General features: G+C 37.4%; 1 protein-coding gene across 5 annotated transcripts in view; it reads left to right on the forward strand.

Annotated features, from left to right (window-relative positions):
- LOC126873913 (peroxidase-like) overlaps positions 1-17,833 on the forward strand; it is a 34,049-nt gene extending 16,216 nt beyond the window's left edge. For 3 of the 5 annotated variants that reach the window (XM_050635277.1, XM_050635275.1, XM_050635274.1), the window contains exons 2-13: positions 2,593-2,736; positions 3,838-4,156; positions 6,333-6,550; positions 10,455-10,631; positions 11,086-11,282; positions 11,362-11,539; positions 11,674-12,016; positions 13,101-13,257; positions 13,391-13,564; positions 13,738-13,936; positions 14,025-14,130; positions 14,279-17,833. In XM_050635277.1, coding sequence (XP_050491234.1) covers positions 2,604-2,736; positions 3,838-4,156; positions 6,333-6,550; positions 10,455-10,631; positions 11,086-11,282; positions 11,362-11,539; positions 11,674-12,016; positions 13,101-13,257; positions 13,391-13,564; positions 13,738-13,936; positions 14,025-14,130; positions 14,279-14,366 — 2,289 coding nt within the window. In that variant the 5' untranslated portion in view covers positions 2,593-2,603 and the 3' untranslated portion in view covers positions 14,367-17,833. Of the gene's footprint in view, positions 1-1,233; positions 1,484-2,592; positions 2,737-3,837; positions 4,157-6,332; positions 6,551-10,454; positions 10,632-11,085; positions 11,283-11,361; positions 11,540-11,673; positions 12,017-13,100; positions 13,258-13,390; positions 13,565-13,737; positions 13,937-14,024; positions 14,131-14,278 lie in introns of those variants that run through there. The other 2 variants (XM_050635279.1, XM_050635276.1) reach the window with 2 other exon arrangements.
- The last annotated feature ends 2,090 nt before the right edge of the window (positions 17,834-19,923 follow it).

Genomic DNA, 19,923 nt, shown 5'->3' on the forward strand with positions numbered 1-19,923 from the left:
ATCTCGCGTTTCAATCTGTCTGTAAACACAGAATGAGTCAAGAGAAGATTTTTAGTTACGCATAATGGATATTCGAGCGGAGTAAAAAGTTTAACCTAAACTTAAATCAAGGAGGTCACAGAGGTCATCGGGCTTCTTCATTTCACTTGAAATTACCGAATGGAAATTACATGAAAACTTTTTTTAACCGCTAGCCAGCATAATGATGTATATCGGATTAAGTTCGAGTTAGGTACGAGGCAACGTTAACTACAGTCGCATTTCTTTCTTATCTGCCTTTCACAAATTGAAACTTGAGATATGTAAATTCATCGCGACCCAGGCATATAATGTGTATATGTAATTATGTCTGTAGATAAGTCTAAGCCAAACCTAAGCGACATCCAACGCGTATCAAGGTTACAACGCAAAAATATTTTCATGAATATCTCGGAAACTAAGGCTGAGCGGAGAATTATATGCGCGGGAAAAAATTGTTGAAAATGTTGATCTGTAGAAGATATTAAAAAATCCACAAATCGGTGAGGCGATGATACTTCTAAATAATTATTGCCAAAAATTCTACTTACGTACACATGTGATTCTGTACGACTGCATTTGTACACTTATCGTTCTAACGTTTTGTATATGCATATTATGCTAATCACGTAGCCACTCGTGAATGAATCATTGATGGGTAATGTTATCAATATCATCATCCCGGCACGATTACGATTCTATCGTAGTCGCAATTATAACAATTTGGAAGCGTTATAATCGTAACACGTTGCTCGGATTCTATTTTCGTTCGAGTCGGATCACCTGTAGATTACGAAACGGCAGGAAGATAAATGAAAAGATGGAAAATAATAGGATGTGTAACGGCTCGAAGCTATGAAAATACATTAGCAAAATACTAGACGCAAATAGAATAAAGGCGCCACAGATTTGCGATTGTTGTTTCGTATGTATGTCGATTATGAAGCGTCATTAAAGTCAAGGAAGTATCAAGAACGTAGAAACTGTGCAATTAGGAATCGGACTGCGTAGTCTTGGAAATAACGTGGCATGAAAAATGCTCCACTGGAAAATAAACGCAGTATTTATCTCACAAATCTCGAACCTACACTTTCCTGATAAACGTGTAATCAAACACATAAATCTTACACGTCGATCTTCTCTATGGTATAAATAGAAAAGAAAAAAATGTTCCAATGGTAGTTCTAGGAAAACAAGCCGGCTAGACAGTCGATGCATCGATTTTATGTGAATAGTAAAGCGAACAAAATTGACAGTAGAGGCGTAGCAGTGTGCGTGTCTCGTTCTTTTCTTTGAAAATTATCGCTAGTGGAAACAGCGAACGTTTGAACGAGTTTGGCGAACTTAAATAAATTAGAAGACTTTGATGTCTTAGGAAATCTGTATGTTTCAAAGTAACCGGTCGTTTTATACAATTATTTATGGTTTCATCACGAAGGTGTTTGCACGACTCATTTCAAAAGTCGTAAGTAACATTTCCAGAATTACTATCGTTTTTTGTTTATATTTTCTTGTAAACGAAAACTTTATGTACATCATCGTGGCGTTGATAAGAAATCTGATAATGATTTGTTTTTCTCTTTAATTTTTTAAACCTATTTATACATTTACGAGCAAGTCGTAGCAACTAGATAGAATAATAGTAGACGCAAGGTAATCTTAAATAAAACGGATTGACAATTTAATTTTTTTAATCGATAGGATCTTCGAGCGTTTCAATTCGACAGCCAGATCGAACCTCGAGGTTTCGTCTGACTATTTGAGCCACAGAATTGGTAGCATATCGAGATCATTTTGTTCGTGTCACCTATTTTGCTTGATATTTACAGCGTATTTGATGATCAAGTTTTGACGTCTAATTTCAGTCTCTTATCATATGTTATAAAAAAAAAGACGCTCATTGGAGCTCGTAACAACTGAAAATTAATATAGAAAACAAGATTCTATAATTATGCCGACAGCTTCGAGTTTCGCTTCGTGCGTACGTGTTTACGCAGAATTAAGCGGCGTACATCTTTTGATAACCTCACTATCAATGACGTCAATGCCCCTTCAATCTTCATTTCCTTATCTTAAACAAAAAAGAAAAGGGAGACGAAGTAAGTAATTTCTAAAACTGTAGTTATTAATATATTTTGCGAATTCAATTAACTTTTGACGACATTGGTCTTTATATCGCGTATATAAAAAATATCTGCGCGCAATCTCAACATACGATTGTCAAGCTGAAAGTATACGTTCAATCGAATCACGTCTACGAAATACAGAAGAACTGGACAGTGACAATCTCATAAGAACGGCAATTTGCCAGAGCCGTTTCAACCAATCGATCAATTAATCTTTACAACGAACCTTAAACTATTAAGCTATTCCAATAAACGAGATTTATTGGTCTAAATGTAAACACCCTGTTGCACGAAATTACTCGACTGACCATTTTGCAACGTATTTTCGCAATAAAAAAAAAGCAGTGTTTTCAGTTAGTTTTGTAAATACGATCATATATGCGTTGAATCATCGGTCAAGAAGTTTTTGCAGCAAATAAATAACGAAAGATCGTTTGGTTCTGTGCAGCTGGAGGACTAATGGCGGGTTCCGTGGCTACCTTGGCGATTCTCTGGGTCTCTCTGCAAACCATGGGATTCCTTGGGAATTCGCACGCGATCGGTGCCTATAAATTGCCGATGTCTGTGCAGAACTACCTTGCCAGTTACACAGGTAGGTCGTCCACAGTTTTTTTCTACCTTTTGTTCTTTTCGTCGACGAAGAAAATTTTGATCCTCTGATCGAGTAACCAATACCTTCGGTGGTGAATTTTGTCCTCGATTATCGCCAACGTCGAACAGTACGACTATACTTAGAGCCCACCTAAGCCCATAGGCGAATGCCTTGTAAATATATTTTAACAAAATTGATCAATGCTGTTGTGAATTGCATTTTTTAAACATTATCGAAACATAAGTACAGAGTTGTATTTAATAATTTTACAGCTATTGCTGTTTGATCAAATATTTGATTTTTAGGTAAGATCACTTATTACAGACAAATGTTTAGTTCAACGTACATTAAATTTAATACTTAAACATTTTTAACCATTGTCTTCATAATTTTTCTTATATAAAACTACCTATGGTGTTTTAATATGCATTTACGAAGTTACTATTATCGAGCAGTTGCAACGCTTTTTATTGGTTTTAATGGACTTTCTTTTTAAAATAAATTTATAAGCATTTTAACAAATAACGATTCTATCCTTCTACTCTATTTCTAAACAAATATATAATGAACGCAATAATCACAGTAAATTATATCCGTGTTTTACAGTTTTGAGATTCTATCGAGTCTATATATAAAAGTTACGTCAGGAGATCAATTTATACGTGTTCTATAGTCTATACGTCTAAATGTTAATTATTTGGAAAACCTTTGAAAAATTAAAGATTACTCAACTTCGTTATTCCAATCTTTTTTATGTAATACAATATTTTATCAACAAATAATTCTTTCTGTACCGTTCGTATCTTCTACATTAGATCTCTTCACGATTACAAAAAAGAAGATACACGATCATGCCACACGTAAATATTATCAGAACATAAACAGCCTCTCTAACGATTACACCTACGTAGTTTATTATATTTGCAAAATTCTGCAGAAAAAGAAAAAACACAGGAGAAATGTATAATGTACTTTTCCTCCTTACGTGTATTCGATAAGAAATTCGTTGAAAATCTTGCATCTTAAATTAAAGCTTCAACCCGTTAAGTCGCGACCAACACAGTTGAATTGACTGAACCCATTTCACCGACGTTTTTAAAGGTATCCTTTCAGGTTTGCCGATGTCGAACGACCCTTACGAGGGCGGCGTCGTAGACACAGGTCGTTTCCATAATCGACGTTACCCTCACATTGACGAGGCGGTCTTGAACAACTCGATCACTTTCGCGCAAAGCTTGATCGATCGTATGAGCACCCTCGAAAGGAATATCGCGAATGCTGGCGTCGAATTGATGGCTCACACGCCGGCTGGAAAACAATTCCTTGATTCATATCCTTCCGAGGATGCTTTCGAGAGAGGCCTCGACGCCATTGTGGCGATGAAAGCTTCGTCCTATCTCCTTCATCAGAACTGTCGCAGGTAACATACACCTCTTAGGTCAAAACTCCTTTCGATTGACTGTTACGACTCCGCAGGATGTTTCGTTACTGGTGAAAGACCACTTGTGCATGAATTCAGCGTTGAAAAGTGTTTGAAACGTTCCCTCTAAATAAATCACGGCTTTGCCCTCGTTCAGTGTCTACCGATCAGTCGAGGCCTTTGGCAGTTTGAAAGGTAGGACCACGACGAGTCGATCTTCCGCAGATTTTCCGAACGAGGTTCGGGTCAAGTGGTTGCGTAGGACGTTTAGCTGGAGCTGAAATTTTATATCGCTGTTTCAATCTCTGAATTTTTTCAAACACGTTAAACTTATTTTTTGCCTTCAGCTATTATATCCGCTGCTCCTTACTTTTCAACGCTGAACCTTTCGTTAAAGTGGATTTCCTTCGTAAGGAATCACTGTATTTGCTATATTATCTGGAAAAAGGAGGAAATTGTGCAAAAGGAAGACTATTTTTAGAAGGAAAATGGTTTCGTACTGTTTGAACACTTGGTATATACGTATGGTATACAATGGTTTATCGAATATTGAATTTTACTCTGCTATCTGTGTACGGTAATTGTTTGCATTTCATTTCATTGAATACATACCCATTATCTGGGATGCAAAGTAAACATAACATATTCTATACACCATAGTCTGAGATCGAAATAAGTCCAGTGGGATATCTTAAAATAATTTTTTATTTTAGTTACATAGTCCGAGTAAATAAATAACATTGTATCTTCCTGTATCGTATTTTCACGTCATAATACGATCAAATCAAGTATTACTATCGTAATTTCTATTACTATCGAAACGGTGCAATACCAAGTGGTGTAAAAGCTAAAGATATGAATTCTTCTTAGTACAATCGAAGAATTTAGATTTAAATATCTCGCTACAATTTTTCTATTGGAAACTATTAACAAAATACTTGTAAATTTGTATCGTTTATCGCTTGGTCTTCTAACGAAAGTTCTCGTTGTATTTGCAATTAAACTATTAATCCGAGTCTTATTTTATTTTGATACTCTGCTTGCAACGTCGGATTAATAAGAATGCCTTTTTGCACAATAAAAAGATCATTTGGAAAGTTGTTTACTGTCGAGATATCAGAAGATGGTTTTGAACGAACAAACCAATTGAAACCATCTTCTGAACTCCCAACAGCAGTCCATTCTTCATCTTTAAAGAGAATTGGAATAGCTATGACTGCAAATACTTTTTAATTTGAATATCAGCAGAACATTCACCTTTCTCTCAATTTTTCGTGCACTTTTAATCTTATTATTGTAAATTCACCTAACATCGCTGATCTTTATACGATGCATATTAATGTGAACATTGATTTTAAGAAGATGCAGGTGTAATTTTGTCCTTAAACATATTTTCTTTGAATGCAACGAACGAGAGGAGATTTATTTGCAATTCAAGAAAAATATGAAAATGGGAGTTGCCAACAAAAATTTATTTCTATTTTTATTCCATGTAATATGAAACGTTTCAAGTAAATCTCTATGTACTTGAACGTCACATTAACGGGAGAATTCAAGCAGGGGTTAAATACCTTGGCCTTTTTACAATCAACATTATTAGTTTGCAAGAAAATTGTCACATGCTATATCGATTAAGATATTCGATGTACTCTGATATAAAGTTTAAAACTTATTCTCGCCGAGTGAATCCAATTCTTGTGAGTGAAGAACTATCTTTAATATAGTAATTTACACGTCTTTACCCCTTTGTGATCCAAATTGCATTTCAAGTTTTGTCTCAATTGTCTAGTTAATTCACGACACGTAAGGATTAAGGGTTCGCTCTCTATGTTAAATTATAATTAAAATCGAACGAAATAGAATATCGAAGTTGGCTCGACGTAGGATCGCAAAGGGTTAATGTATTACGTATCGTTATAATATTAAGCTCGCAAGAATTCGTCTGAATATTACCACAACATACCTCTGAAGTACGAAATCTTCGATAGAACGTTGTCTGTCTTATTACAAAGATCAATAATGGTAATACCTTAAGCATTCTATAAATTATAGATGATAATATCTGGTTTAATAGCATGTTATTATGACGGATAGTAAACAAGTCCGTGGACGTCTGTCCACATTCTACTACCGCGTACTTAATATATTTATAAGAAACAACTGGCGTTTGTTACAGATTTGGTTTGGAGAAAGATGATTGCGCTCGTTACATATCAACGCTGTCGCTTCAGGGGACTCCGTTGGACTCAGCTTGTCCGACGTTGCGACACCCGATTTGCGATCTCACGGCCAAGTACCGAAGCATCGACGGTGCTTGCAACAACGTCGAAAATCCAAGCTGGGGTAGTGCGATGACCGCGTACACCAGAATTCTCTTCCCCCAATATTTTGATGGTAAGGATTTTTCCTACCATGTGACTATCAATAGAGAAAGAAAAAAAAAAAAAAATAGAAGGACTTGTCTATCATATTTCGTTATACATAGTCCCCATTTTGTGCGATGGAAAGTCGCGAGAATTTCGTACGATCGCGATCGCCGCTACGTTCGAATTGTTACGTCGGCCCTGTTTAAATCGTCGGTTTTTCGATTGGCTCTCACGATTTCGGTTATTAGCGCGACACGCGTCCTTTTCTCTTGTCTTTAACATTCGTACGCTGCTCGGGCTTTCGAACGGACGAGATAAACGGAAATAGACAAAAGAACAGTTCGAGATATATTTTGGCTTCACCATACCGTGTTTCGTGGCCTATTTGTGTGGAATAATAATGGTACAATTATTTGCAGCCTCTGGTCGCTTGGCGCTTCCTTCTTCTCCTCTCACGCATCCGTCCTGATTCCTCTGTCGTCTATCTATGTGATCGTTTCTTCTCGTTGCCGGATTTCTCGTGGTAGATTCTTCGAGAAACGATCTCATTTTGTATCTGGTATGCGTCGAAACGGCCGACGATCCAAGAATACTTTCCACCACGTTTTCCAATGGTACGCGATGCGCAGTCGCTTCCATTAAACTTACCAACGAAACGGAGTAGTATTTGTCTGCATAAATGCGAGATGCAGTTAGCCAAGTATACATATTATATAAGCTGGACACGCATCTTGCGACGTGGGATGTGTCGTTTTCATCTTTTGTGTTTGCGAAATGTGGCATTTTCATCTTTCGTCTTGCGGAATGTATCACTTTCATCTGTTGCGTCGTGGGATGTATCGGTCCCTGTGCACGTGCCGCATATCTGATCGTCTTTACGAACGTCCATGAAGAAGACGAAACTGTGCAATTTGGCTGTAACGCTGGAACGTGTACATGGTGTCCTAGAAATGTTTTGGTATATCTTTATTTCTGTCTGCCTATCGACTTGACTTTCGGTTTACATCGGTACAGTCATACGTATAAACAAATTAGAAACGTCGTGCAATAATACACAAATTGTATGTTCGGTACTTTGGTAGTTATCAACATATACATATAACGTTGACAAATTGCACGATACTGCAAGAAAGCAATAAAAGATTACGCGCGAACGCTTCGCTTCAAGCAATTTCTGCCGAGCAAACTGTTTTCTGCAAATGCGTTCGGAAACTGAATATTTTACGGACAAAAATCGCTGTTTCGGTAGAATTTGCGAAGAAAATTATACTTTGGATTAATGAAGCTTTCAACGACTGATTCTTTTATTCGTGTAGACAAAAAATGTACGGAAACTTACAATTTTGGCTGTTACACTCGAGTAAAGTTTCTTTTACGCGTGCACAATGTCGTTGTATATTCTCCACGCAACTATTATTCTAATTTTAAATTTTTAATTTAGCAAAAATTATTGTAAACTCGTTTAGCTTCTGTCTGAAACATTTGTCGTATCGTTAGCGATATTTATATGTCTAAGGGAGGTAGCTTGTATGCGTGTTGTTAGAAGAAGAAGAGTAGTCAAAACTTGAGGTAAAGTCGAAGCGTGACCTCATATTTCTGGAACGCGTTAACCTACGTACAAAGCGTACGAGAATTTCTAAAGAATTCCTTCTTCCAAAGGTCTACGCTTTTGTGATATTCGTTACAATATTGAACATTTCGTGTAGCGTGGTAAACTTCGTTATTTTCCCTATTTTCGGTCGGGACACGGTAGTATAAACGTCTAATAAAATAGCACGAACAGGAACGGTAATACGATAAATTCTCGAGGCTTACCAAGAAGAGACGAGAGACGTACGTGGTATAAACACGCGAAGTACCTTGTGCATCTCGCTTCGCTGTACTCGAACCTTCGCCGTTACGCGTTTCTGCAGAATAATTCAAGGACGTTGCTCTTATATTTCCATATAAGTAATTTTGATTAATTTTACGACGATAATTCTAGGACACCTTGGACATTACACTGGACTTCTTACATAATTCTTAGGGCGAATTAAAAATTCCGCCACAATTAATTGAATTTCAATCGACCGCAGGACTGTCACTATACTTCGGTTCCAAACAGGCTTCTTGCATAATTGCTCGCTTTTTAGACAAGACACGTTACATTTACCAAGGATACACGTAGAATGGTATCATCGCATCTCATGTTCGTTGCATTCTCAAAACTCTTCCTTTCATTCGTCGGCCGTTGATGTCGAGCAAAGTCGAAAAATTGGTAAACTCTGTGATGAAACGAAGGAAAACGGGCGACCGTTTCCTGTTGACGACTGGAAATCGTTACAAATTGCGTGGTGGTGCACGCGAGTTACCAGCCTCGACCCACTAACCCACCTAGTCCTCACAATGACACCTTGCACAATTATATACGATCACAAACAACGAAACAGGAAAATCATACACCCATACATATTTATCACACAGATGACAGACGCAAAGCAAAGCTTAAAGAATCTATACATTATATCTCATTTGTGTATATGTAAATATGAAAACGAACACACTCTCTGATCCCTGGGCGCTAATGGATGGAAAACAGAAAAAAAAAAACGTTCGTCGATTGGCTTAACAAATTATATTCTGTGATTTGCATTACAGTTGTTGTGCGATAAGGCACATAGAGCATAAAATGCCTGAGTGTAGCAGTGAATAATACTGCCTACAATAGGGTGCCCCGGTCGGGAGATTCTATCCAGCAGTAGAATGTGTATGTAATCTAATTCGGATATACCTAATAATGTATCATATTTATTATTGTAACACTAGTTCAAATATTTTCTGTTGATTGCGGTATACGGGTCTCGTTAAAGGTGTCCGAGACAAGCGAATGAGAATTGGGAGTCATTCGCGGTTCTAGGATCTTGTGATAGGGTGAAACGTAGTATATTGAACGTATCGTTGACGATCTTGGTATTTATCAAAGTTTTTATCTAAAGACGTAAAGAATATGGACACGATGTATCGCACATCAAAGAGCTAAGAGATACGCGGTATACAGAATGCACGATAGGACGTTGAGACGATCGCTCCCAGTTTGATTTTCTCACTTGGGCACCTTCATCAGCCTATCACCTAGATAAGTCACTTGATTCCTTCTGCGAGCGTTCTCGACGTGATCGTTCTAAGAACAATAAATAAGCAAAACTAAAGAATCAGTAGTCGTAACAGAGAATCGAATGTGAGCCGGTTTCTCTTTTTTAATTCGTTCTCAGCGCGCGTGTTTTCGTCGATAACGCATCAGAACGTCATGTCGAGCAAAATAAGTAGAAGACAAGTATTTTGTACTGCTGCTCTGCAGCGCGAGAGCTGCCGCATCTTAGTAGATCCAGAGATCAATCAGGGCTGCTGGGACGTGCGTGATAACGAAAACGAAGAAAAAACGAACATTCTGGTGAAACGGTTCGCGGTTGAAAAGCAATTATCGTTGAATAGATCGGTAGACAGAAGACTCCATGATGTCATCTACTGATTGGTCTCTGACGAATTGGTCGCAAGTTGAGGCAGGTTTTATAGGCGCGGTTAGGCTTGGGATTCTCGTATGCAGGGATTTGAAAGCTCGATTTCGGTATACAGAATCAGGCATTGTTAAACCAGTCGCGAATCAGTCTCTCGCTCTCGCGCTGTACGAACACTATTTTCACATGCATAGGCGAAGCTCACATGCAAAACCTTGTCGAAATCGGAGTAATCGTAATGTCTCGAATGCAACTATTTCATCGTTTCGGCTTCGTTGTTCGTCGATCGATACCGTTCAGAAACGAGCAAATTTGTACGATATCGGTGCCGGTTGGTAGATTCGAATATCATTTTGCGAAACGTAACTGTGGTATTACTCCGATTTGACGACATATCGCAAGAAAAAACGCGAGGCTAATGCTTCATTTGGCGACCAGGAATTCAAGAACCGAGACGCATGGGACAAACGAGAAAGCCGCTGCCAGGTGCTAGAAGCGTAAGCGTGGCTTTATCCACACCCAACGATCAATCGGATGTCAGCAGAACGTTGACGGTCGTACAATGGACGCAATTTATCACGAATGATATTTCGTATACTCCAATGCGTAAGATGGGTAAGTGTTTCAGACGATATTTAAGACGAAGAATATATTTATTACGATAAAAATGATAAAATTCGAGAGACGATGAAAGAAGATTTTAATAATATTTCCTTCGTGCATAAGTAATTTTAAGAGCATGAAGACTTAAGACCTAGCATGTAGCTCTATAAGATTAGGAAATCGAGTTCTAAAACGGTAGGAAAAATTTACAAAGCGGTGTACCTCGCATCAACGAGACTAACATAAGATTAATCGATAAGCTCGATGTATTAATTTATACCGCACTGAAAATACCGTAATACGTATTATATGTTAATATCCATTCTATTATGTTCTATTAATCTTAGAATTGCAACACATTCTTAGTTACGGTAAATTTGTAACTCTCAGACTAAACGCATGTATTTTCTATAACTGTAACTAAAATATTCGTTTAAGTTCTCATTTGATTTACTGTTATTTACAGTATCGTCGGGAAAACCGATCTCATGCTGTCGATCAGACGGGAATGCCTTGTCTCCTCGATACATGCATCCTGATTGTTCTGCGATTATAGTACCTGATCGAGATCCCGTCTATGGCCAACATTACGTACGATGCATGAATTACGTGCGATCGTTGCCGGTCCTTAAGTCAGACTGTACTTTCGGACCTATAGAACAGGTAAATTAACTTTTCCATTAAATGCTGTATATAAATCGTTAGAAGGTACCAGATGCAACAGTGTGATTTTCAATGATAGATGAATCAAGCGAGTCACTTCTTGGATGGTTCTACGATCTATGGTTCTACGTTGAAGAAATCTCGCGAGCTTCGTGAGTTCGAAGGAGGTCGGCTGCGCGTTCACAGGGGCAACGACCACGATTTCTTGCCAATTGCTGAAAACTCTTCAGAATGCAAGAATGGGTGTTACGATTCTGGTAATTATTCGTATTTTGTATTCGATCTGCGATAAAAAATAACAACGAATCGTTCGTACAATCAGTATCGATCGTGTCACGAAACTACATATTTTGTAAAGTACTTCTACTATTAAAATACTTCTTCGCTATAGGTGATAATCGTGTAAATACGCATCCACAACTGGCTGCGATACACACTATCTGGCACCGTGAACACAACAGAATCGCCAGAAAGCTCGCCGAGCTGAATCCTCACTGGTCAGATGAGACGCTGTATCAGGAAGCCAGGCGTATAGTAATTGCTGAAATTCAGCATATCACGTATAAAGAGTGGCTGCCGATATTACTGGGCAAGAGATACACTCGGGCGATTGGTCTCGCCGTTGGAAATAGCTACAGCCGTAACTACAACTCCGAGGATGAGCCAGCAGTCAGTAACGAAGTCGCGACAGCAGCTCTGCGTTTTATGAATTCCTTGTTACAAGGAAAGATTAGGTGAGTCGATATTGTATTTTAAAATGAATCGAATGTGTAATCGTCATTCGTACGATGCCGATTATATTATTCAGATCCATGAATCCAAGAACAAATATTATGCTTCGGTTAAGAAATTGAAAGGTTTCATCATTCGTTACGTCTGATGACTCTCTACACAAACCACATACCTCTCATACCTCGACCGAGATGGCTGCCAGATTGCGGCTCCTCAATAATCTTAAGGACTTTATCATAAATCTTCGCATTTTTATAGTTAAAGTCCTTCAGACCACACAAGTATCTTTTAAGTTGAAGTATTCGTTAGATTTATTGTTCATTCCGAGAAAACACGGGAAAGCGGTTTTCCCATGTACAATACCACCCACGGGCAATGTACCTCATTTGATTTTTCTTATTCAATTAGAAGCAATGACAGTTGCCCTCACTTTCCTGTCCAAAATTGCCATCAACGAATCCGATGGTCCCCTACGCTAGACACACCCATCAAGAACTTTTCTCCGCGACAACATCGTCACCGAATTTCACTGGTTTTTCATACTTAGATCAGTCACCATCTCTTGACGGTTTTCCGTTCATTGATCAGTCATCAGTTTAACTTACTATATACACTTCGCTGAGAATACATCTACACGCACCACGCGTAACTACTTACACCTACAAAGTTGTTGAAATTAAGTGCGTGTTTTAATTCGTTATGTAAGTGTTATCATCGATTCAACCACCTCTATTATCCTAACTGAAATAGGGGATCGACCAATTCGTGGCATCGATTATCAAATCGTAACGGGAATTTACGACTCTCGTTGGCGCGTTTCTTCGCGATCGCGTCTCCGCGAACGGTCGAACATCGTTAGTTATTCTAATGTAGCGGGATCTACGTCCTACTCGTTAAGCGATTATATTGTTTATTGCACAGATACATAGATACAGGAAAATGGTGAATACAAGAAAACGTAGCTAGTTAACGATAAGGAACTAGTTGGAGATAAAAGGATCATTAAATACTTAATCTAATAATATTTTATCAGAGTCAAGACATAACGAGCATATTAACGGTTTTATTTACGGTTTTATGTTACAGCTTGACAGACAATAAACGTCAGATCAACAAAACAGTTTCATTGGCGGAATATTTTTATAAACCAAATATAATCGAGTCGCATGAAATATTCGATGGTTTACTGCGTGGTATGGCTACACAGTCCAGTCAGAAGATGGATATCAGCATAATTGAAGACGTGAGTATGCGCTCTTCCTCTAGTCTAGTCGATCTAACCATCGATTTTAAAACAATAAAAAATAAACTATCCAAAGCTGAAAATTTAATGTACAAAACGAAGTCGATGAGAACAAATTATTCGTGTTTTGTAGGTAACAAGCAAACTGTTCGCTACAAATCAGGACAGCCTAGGTTTAGATGCTATCAGCTTGGATATTCAGCGTGGCCGTGATCACGGTTTACCCGGATATAATCATTACCGCAAATATTGCGGCCTTCCAGCTGCGAAGAGTTTCGATGATTTCCTAGACTACATTCCAATGGAGGTAAATATGCCAACAAAATTTTTACGCTTCATATATATTCGTTATCTTAATGAAATTTAATGAAATTTTTCTAAATATAAAATCTTTTGGGAAAAGAAGAAATCAAGGAAGAAATATTTCAACTTATAAATTACTTGAACTTTTTAAACATTTGTTGTTTATTCTGTTAACAGATGACGAAGAAATTGCGCACAATTTACGCCCATCCAGATGACGTTGATCTTATCATTGGTGGTATGGCTGAGAGACCAACGGAGGACGGATTATTAGGTGTAACTTTCCGCTGTTTGATCTCCGAACAATTTTCCAGAACTCGTCGCACCGACAGATATTTCTACGATTCTGCAAATCAGCCACAACCTTTCACAGTTGGTAAGAAATCATTTTTCTAAAATCATCGTTAACGCTTAATATAATTATAAAAGGACAAATTTTAAGTGCGCTGAAATTTACATTACAGAACAATTGGCAGAAATACGCAATGTAACATTAGCAAGAATATTCTGCGATAATGGTAACAACATCACAGAAATGCAACCGAATGTATTCCTCCGACCACAAGCAGGGTAAGTTGATATCCAATTATTTTACTAAGTATATTTTACGAGTTCAGGATAGTGTCATAAAAGAATAACATATTGTCAAAGTCTGGAGTTTAGCTTGTGCAACGCTCGACAAACAAGTAACGTATGCATTTTTTACATTTTTCATCAGAAACGAGTTGAGGTCCTGTACGATGTTTGAAGCGATCCCCAGCGTGGACTTATTTGCCTGGGCAGAAAGAGCCAAGGCTTATCGTTGAACTTTCCCTCTTAATTGGCTGGTCACATTGCCGCATCGATTTGCCCGGATCGCGGGACGGGCGTAATATAGAGGTCACAAGAGAATGCCGGCGACTGACTTGATGATCCTAATCTCGATGTGATGTTATCAACGCGATCGGGATAAAGAAAAAGAGACAGAGAGTTTTTGCTGAAGAACTGCGTGTACCAGTGCGATCGAACAACGGGCACGATGAAGGGAAATAAGACAATTTAGTAGCATGCACACTACGTGAAAATTGATTAAACAAATAAACAATACTGTAAAACAAGATGCATCAAATAGACGTGACTAGTCGATTAAGTGGGCACGCTACGGAGGCTGTGCTATGATATGTGAAGTCGATCGAGAGGAAAGAATAATAGAAAAACAACTGCCGTTCGATAGAGGGGAAATGACTTCAGATTTCAGATAGACATTTAAATCTTACGGCAAGGCGTTTTAGAATAATTTAGGAATAACGTGGGACGGAGTTATCTATCATTACACGAGAATGCACGCGCATAAAAACCTAGAAGTCGTAGATACGCTAACCTTGTTAAACCTACGCTTACGAGTATGTTTGGTTCTTAGCGACGGATGTTCACAGATCATGCTGCTCGCAGTGACGTATTTGATTCCCTTTTTAGTGGTTTGAAGCTAATAATTATGTTAGGATTCCTGTGCTAAACCAAATTTGAGAAAGTGTAACCTGGCTAGATCGACGTTTGTTAACCTAGTAGAAAGTTAATATTTATGTCTAGAGATCCTTTGGCTAATCTGTCAAAATATATTCGTTTAGACGGTGATTATTGACTTTGTATGCACTAATCGAAATACGCACACTGCAATGGCCACTCCAAAACAGCGTTTCAAAAGTTACATGGTAAGCGAGTCTCGTCGGATCCGATTGTTTTTCACGTATTTTAAAAAACGCAAAAATCTTTTATAACTCGAGTGCTTGATGGGCATCCGAATATTCGGGACAAGCGAAAATTTTTATTCCATTCTTTGCACGTTAGCAAACGTATTTTATATAATTCTAATAATCATTTATCGATCTTTTTGACAAGCTGATAGTGTTCTAGGTCCCGATGCATATAGTGCCATTAGCGTCATGGTAAACCGCTCCTGGCTGTTCGATGAGTTCGTGCTTTATTTGTTGCGTTCGTGTTTTATTTGTTGGTTCTTTGCAATTTATCCCTCTTTATGATAAAAAAGTAAAAAAGCCAGGAATTCGGCTTTTATATCGTTCTTTTTTCGCATGTTTTCACATGCAAACGCTACAGATGAAGTTTATTTTTGTAAACCAGAGCGGCATGATATCTTGAATGTTCTATGAGATATGCAAATGAATGTATGAGCGAGTTTTTCTGTTTACCAAACTCGAACCCATTGCGATTTGACGTTCTATTTTTTAAATGATCTGGCGTTAAGAAGTCCAAGTCGATTTGCAATCAGAAAATAGTTCAAAGTCTGAATATATACTTCGAGGCGGCATATTTTTAGTATGAGGTAATATTTCTACTTTACATATATACTCTTATTTTAACGTATATATTATTAAAGGTAATTAATCTTAATACAATCATGGAAATTATTGGAAAATAAAATCAAATATTCTTTCTTCGTTTTATCACGATATCGAAGACAGTTTATTTATTAGCAATTTTTTGAACTAGGCTTTTAATTAGAATATTGATTAAATTCCACTATTAATTAACTAGTAGCAACTAATGCTACTTTATTAAAAATAAGATAATTTCCATATTGTTCGACTACATCATCAAAAAACTCCCAGCTCTCAAAGAATCATACTTTTTGGTAAGTTCATATATTTGCTAGCAAAGCATTATTTCATTTCTAAACATTGTACGATATCTAGCTATTCGTGCATGCAGTGGCGGATTTAAGTCTTTGGGGGCCTGAAGCTAACAATCGTTTAGGAGCCCTTGAGCTAAATACAAATTTTTAAAGGTGTTGCCTGGCTAAAGTGATGTTTGTTAAACCAATAGGAAATTAATATTCAGATTATTAGACACGCTTTGGCTAATCTATCATGTGATGCGAATTGTATCATGTGGTAAGAGAGCCTCGTTGGATTCAGTTGTTTCTAGAAAACGTAGGAATATTCGAATACTCGAGTGAAAAGAATATTCGACAAATATCGTTTTAGCCAAGCTAAAATTTTTATCGCAGTTTATTTGCATAGCAACAAATGTGCTTCATGTAATTCTATTCGTTTACTACTCTTCTTGATAAGGACTCTTGGTGCCCCTATAGCGTTCCGAGGGCCGACGTTTATAGTGTTATCAGCGTCAAGGTTAATTTGCCCCTGCATACGCTTCAAACTTTTAACGAACAAACTCTCTAAAAATAGAAGTATAACGTGATACCACGATGGAGTAACACGATAGAATATTAAGGGAATGACGTAGAGCAGATCGAATATATCAAGTAAAACACTCCAATAATTTCAAATTAATCGAATCATCGCACTCATTTACATAGGAAGAAAGGAAAAGACGACGAGCGATATCGTAACATGATAGGTGTAAGTTTAATTGGATTGATTAAAATACGGAAATGTGAGAATCAGAACGAGCAATAAGTCCTGGGAGAATAATCGATATTATAACCTAGTACTCTTCTACTAGATGTATTGGATGAAGTAGTGTTTCAGGGGTTTTAACGTGTTTATGATAGGATCGAAGCGTTGCGGAACAAAAGTACAGAAAATGCGAGATCGTTTTGTAATTACAAAAGAATAGCAATACACTTGGTGCACAATGTCTTCTAACTATGTAGTGCGAGATTTTTACTCATATCGTGAAATAAGATTTAGGATATTGTATAATACTTTTAAGGAAATATATCGTGTAATCAAACTTTTTAAGTAATATATTACTATAATATATTAGCTAAAGTTTAATTACATCCTTTTTTTTTCGCATGATAATTCTTACGGCTGCATCGTTTTTAGATCGATAGATTCATTGTTTACAAATCTTGGTTTAAAGCATTCGTCGATGAGTTTGAATTACTCTAGAGTCTTTCGCTCAAGCCGATAACACCGGTACTGTTGAATATCGATTATGTTATACGAGAAGATTATACGCATAGCTCTTGATATTTACAACGATTGCCTGCCATTTCAAATCTCTCGCGTTCTTCGAATTTGCTCGCAACTTTTTTTCTCCTAATCATGCTTATTGTTACCGAAAATGAATTTTAATGAAACTCTGCTCAGCGTTCACGTTGATTTGCATGACTGTAACGACTGAAGTACTTTTAGGAGTATACGGAGTATGACTGATTAGTTATTAAGAAGAGAATAATATTGTTGAACGTTTCGTACGTAATTAGAATTAATTGTACTTACGGAATTCAATACGATTCAAAGTTTGAAATGATTAAGAACGGGATTAATCGTATTGCAAATTTCGAAAATAAAAGATCTTATCCTAATGTGTCGGTATTTTTATATTTTGTTATTACTTGCATTCTTCCTGTATACTTTTTTATATAATTCTCATATTCGTGTGTTGCATGCATCAGCAGAATGGATATTTTTCCACGGACGTATACTTACATATGCGTACAATATATACATTTAGTAATACACATATAGGTATATAGCCATTGAGAAATATGACTCATGGAATAATCATTACTCTCGTACAAACGATACCATTATCTTTGAAAGCAACAAAATATATATTGCGACTGAATATACATGTTGTAATATACATAGATTGGAATATATCGAGATACGACTCGCGGAAAACCATTACTTTTGAGCAAAGGATACCACTATTTTGTTAAAACAACGGAATATATATTACGTTGGCAATTCGACGTTAAAAGTAGCAACGGTACTTTATCGCAAACCTAGACGCCACAAATCGATACAGTCTGTAAACAGTTTGTAAGGACTCTGCAAACAATTATTCATAAAATCCAGTTTAGGCTAACACACATTGTCCGTAGACGGTCTACGTACATTGCAGGTTGACAGCCAGAACGATGTACATACACGCGTACACATACACGTCCGCGAACCATGTATGCGGGTTAGGGATAAAATATCGTTTGTCCATCAGGACTAGGCTTAAGCCTAGACGAGATTCGTCGCTTAACCTTAACCTAAGTCTACCTCGACGAAAAACTAACTGCAGACTACGTGTCTCAGCCAATCGGCATCTATTGTTCGTAGAAAATCCATTGATAGACAGACGCTGATTGGCTGCGATACGCGTCTGCGGACAATCATCGCCCACCAGTGTGGCAGACTTAGCTGTAAAGTTTCTGCGAACATGCGTGCACGAATAAAATACAGGAGGGGTATAATTCGTAAACCGTACACAGTCACTGAAACAATGGTTCGTTTATGATGGAAGTACAGGGCAAGGGAATAGCGACCGGCTACATGCGAGAAGAGTCTACCATTTGCATTCAGTATGTACGGAAACAGTCCACCAATTTCACGTAGTATCTAGGCAAACAGTCCACCATTTTACGAAGTATCTGTGGAGACAGTTTACCATGTGGACGAATAAAAAGGTTTTATCGTTTATCAAGGATCTGCAGTTAAAAGGGTGTTTATGTAATATAAAGAGTGAACAGTATAGAGATCGAAAGGCAAAAAGTGACGCGATAGAGCATTTATCAAGTAAATACGAAATTAACGTCAGCGAAGTGGAAAAAAAAATTGCCAATCTAAGGTGTCAGTTCCGAAGAGAACACAAAAGATCATCGAATTTGAACAAAAATGGATTCTATCGGAGAGCAACGTGGTTCGGATACAAACCATTGTTGTTTCTACTGCAACATGTTGAAGTATGTGTATTTAAGAATGAATTAGTTTGATTTTTGCGAAACAAAGGTAAGGAAGGAATAAATAGAATTTAACGTTTGGGGATATTTATTTTTCCGAAGGATTTTTAATGCGATTAATTACTTTTTGTGTGTATCTAGAAAGATACACACGCAGAATTCGCTTAATTTTTCAAGAATAAAATATGCGTTATCTCTTCCTACTCCTCTTCCGTCACAAGCCTCTTCTTCCTAGAATAGTTAGAATACCATTATTGCTGTTTATAGAAGGACAAGATTCAAGAGGATGAACTATCGAGTAACGTCGACTCTGTCTCCGTAAAAACGATTTACAGAGAAAATCCAGGTATGTTCACGGCACTTCAGAAATCCAAGTTCCTATTTCCAAAACCGAAAATAAATTGCGTTAAGAACATCGGCAATGAGAGGGAAACTATAAAATGTATAAAGACAGAAACTAGTACAGAACGAGATGAATTTTTAGTTTACGGGGAACACATAGCGAATAAATTACGAAACAGTGGCAGAAGTCGGAAAGAAATCGCTGTCGCGCAAAATATTATCGATCGCGTATGTTTTAATTTAATAATGGAAGTATACTTCGAAGATGGTAATAGACATTCTGTATCGCAACTTAGACAATCATCCACGTTAATGCCATTGTTACCGTAATTTAGATAATAGTGTAACGATAGTTCGAATAAAAAATGTACAAATTTATC

The sequence above is a fragment of the Bombus huntii genome, chromosome 15, assembly GCF_024542735.1.
Source record: "Bombus huntii isolate Logan2020A chromosome 15, iyBomHunt1.1, whole genome shotgun sequence".
Taxonomy (NCBI): Eukaryota; Metazoa; Arthropoda; class Insecta; order Hymenoptera; family Apidae; genus Bombus; species Bombus huntii.